General features: G+C 36.7%; 1 protein-coding gene across 6 annotated transcripts in view; it reads left to right on the top strand.

Moving 5' to 3' along the window:
- The window catches only part of mark2b (MAP/microtubule affinity-regulating kinase 2b), a 62,505-nt gene that overhangs the window by 35,907 nt on the left and 23,485 nt on the right, over positions 1–3,113 (top strand). For 4 of the 6 annotated variants that reach the window (XM_014019047.1, XM_014019050.1, XM_014019051.1 and 1 more), the window contains 5 exons: positions 134–236; positions 340–452; positions 1,279–1,353; positions 1,615–1,672; positions 1,799–1,950. In XM_014019047.1, the coding sequence (XP_013874501.1) occupies positions 134–236; positions 340–452; positions 1,279–1,353; positions 1,615–1,672; positions 1,799–1,950 (501 nt within the window). The remainder of the gene's footprint in view (positions 1–133; positions 237–339; positions 453–1,278; positions 1,354–1,614; positions 1,673–1,798; positions 1,951–3,113) is intronic. The other 2 variants (XM_014019048.1, XM_014019054.1) reach the window with 1 other exon arrangement.

The following is a 3,113-nucleotide window of genomic DNA, read 5'->3' as shown; positions in this document are numbered from 1 at the left end:
TCCAGTGAAATATATTTATGTTTGTGGTTGTAATGTGACAAAATATGGAAAAGTTCAAGGGGTATGAATACTTTTGCAAACCACTGTATGTATCGACAGCTCCTGTTATCCTGATTGTTTGGTTTGATCCCAGCAGCAGATAATGAGGGACCGATGGATGAACGTGGGCTACGAGGAGGACGAACTCAAACCCTACATCGAACCTCAGCCAGATTATAAGGACCCCAGGAGAACAGGTACGCAGCAGAAATATTCAAATTTACGTTTATTAATAACCACAAATGGATATATATGTAAGAGCACAGTAATGCTAATCTGTTTTGTGGTGTTTTTGTGCAGAGAAAATGCTGCGGATGGGATATTCTCAAGAAGAGATTCAGGACTCACTGGTGAACCAGAAGTACAATGAAGTGATGGCTACGTACCTGCTTCTGGACTACAGAAACTCTGAGGTAGAAGCTTCTCTCACACATACAGTTTGGTGCTACCAGCAGTACTGAATAGGGTGGGGTGGTGGGTGGTAATGATCATTTTCATACCGCGGTATAACCTTCAGAAACTACCGAGGTATACAGTGGTGCCGAAGGTTATACATGTTACATGTTGAGTAATTAATAATTAATAGAGAAATGGCAACTTGTGAGCTTTACATGCACATTCTAGAGGCAGAGAGAGGTGTGGGAAAAAAACAGACATTTTGTCACTCAGTCTGAGAGCAGCAGACATAAAAAGCAGCCTTTTTATGTTGAAGAAATCAAAATACCTCCAATTACTTCTTTTTTGGGGTTTTAATTTTCAAAATAATTCGTCATGTCTGCGCTGCTGCATCCACTCATCCAGTCTTTGTGCCGTTAGTTATTTCCTCATTCTGAAAGAGCCTCGAATGTTTGTGTCCCAGTTTTCATTTGGCACATCGCCTCATGTGATTAATATACAGTCATCATTTTTAAATACGTCACCATGTTTTAATACTGTGGTATACCGTCATACCGCCTTGTGCTAAACAGATACAGATATTTTTTACCTTTGTTTTTGTGTCGTGTAATAGAGTAGCAGGAGTAACAGGAGCAGTTGTGTTACTGCTACAGTTTAGCATTCTGTAGTGTTTTGTTACATTCAGTTTGCAGCTGATTGTAGCTTCTTTAGCAAAGTTATTCAGAACTCAGCATTCATTTTTACAGAAAATATATATTTTTTTATTTTTAGTTTGTATCTACACTTTAATATATCTGCTTTATTCTGATATACATTAAAAGCTTGTTTATTTTTCTCACTCAGCTGGATGAAGGTTGCCTTAAGCCACGGCCAGGAAGTGATTTAAGCACCATAAATGCCCCCTCCCCACCTCACAAGGTATGAAACCTCACGAAACACCAATGATGACATTTGATTTGTCTGTTTTCAGATATCTTATTTTAAACTTTTTATTATATCTTCAATTTAAATCACTGCTAATGTCGCTCATTTTACTCATTGGGTTTTGTTTTAAGTTTATTTTAGAAGCTTTATGTATAAAAATCATCTGTAAACATTATTTTTTATATTATTTTTTGATTTGAACGTGTCTAAATACTAACAAGAATAGTTGACTGAAAGTTGTCTTGTCTCTCTAAGGTACAGCGCAGCGTGTCATCCAACCAGAAGCCTCAGAACCGCAGAACCACTGAGCAGGGTGAGTGTGTTGGGAGGGAAATGGATGCAGAGGTTAAAATTAAAAATAAAATGACAGAATGAGATGAAGGAGGTGGTGTCAGAGTTTAGGATTTACTTTTTATTATTTGTGTGCTTGTTTTTTTAGGCTCCTCCTACTCCAAGAGAGGAGGTCAGTCAGACAACCGATCTGGAGTGGAGGATTCTGGGAGGAAAAGTTCATCAGGCAGCTCCACTACCAAGGTGCCAGCCAGCCCTCTGGTGTCGTCTGACCGCAAGAAGAGCGCCACGCCTTCCACTGTGAGTCCTGACACCAACAGATCAACTACATTTATGTTTTTACTTTTATTAGATCAGCAGAAACATCTGTTAATATCTCAAGTTTTCTGAAACAGTTGACGGTCAAAGCTTCAATTTATCTCAGCTGAAAAAAATAAAGTATAAAAATGAACAACCGTATATTAAATCAACTGATCTCTGTCAGGTTTTTTAAGAAATTGACCTTTATTTTGAAAGTCACTTTTTCCCCAGCATATGATCTGACAAGTTCAAAGATCAACAGTAATTCTAGTTAAACATTAAACTTAATAAGTGCTGATTAACAGACAAAGTTTGCCACACTTTTATCTACTGTCTTCATTTTGTGAAGCCATTTTCAGATCTTGTCAAATTTATTCTGATCATACTTTAGATTTGCACAGCTAGTTGTAATATTTGTATCTGCTGGTGAAAACCATTAGAACATGTCTGAAGTGCAGCCATACCATCAGAAGGAAAGCCATCATGTGACCATAACATGTTGTTATCATTTGTATAATGAATGTGGCTGTGCAGGAACAACACACTCCACTGTTCTACTGTCAGCGGTTACCAGAACTGGTGTTTTAACTGGGAGAGGAAGTCTGTCTCAGTGGTGTTAGTCAATGAATGAATGAATGAATAAATAAATAAATATAAAATCCAGAAAATAATCCAAAATACTGGGTAAGTACTAAAAATAAAAAAATAAAAAATAAAATAACACAATTTTGTTGTTGCTGGCGAGGCAGAAACACTAGCTATAAGCTAAAATGAGCAAAATAATTGCTAACAATAGCAAAATATTTTTGGTAAAATTAACAAAACAGTAGCTAAAATCTTATTGTAGCAAATGATTCATTAAAAGCTAAAAGTATCAAAAGGAATAAGAAAAATATAAAAGCAAGTAGTTGAAGCAACCATTGTGGGGTAGTAATTTTTAAATAAATTTTAAAAAAAAGTCACAGCACTCATCTCCTGAATAAGCTAAACGTTTTGACATATAAATGTTTCAACAAACTGCTTCCTCCTATCTCTCACTCTGAGGTCTGTGTTTGAACTGATTCTTATTTATACGTGGGCTTTGGTGGCAACATGAAGTGTGTGTGTGTGTGTGTGTGTGTGTGTGTGTGTGTGTGTGTGTGTGTGTGTGTGTGTACACACAC

The sequence above is a fragment of the Austrofundulus limnaeus genome, unplaced genomic scaffold (genome assembly GCF_001266775.1).
Source record: "Austrofundulus limnaeus strain Quisiro unplaced genomic scaffold, Austrofundulus_limnaeus-1.0 Scaffold208, whole genome shotgun sequence".
Taxonomy (NCBI): Eukaryota; Metazoa; Chordata; class Actinopteri; order Cyprinodontiformes; family Rivulidae; genus Austrofundulus; species Austrofundulus limnaeus.
The sequence above is the reverse complement of the archived record's forward strand: the minus strand, read 5'-3'. Positions and strand labels throughout refer to the sequence as shown.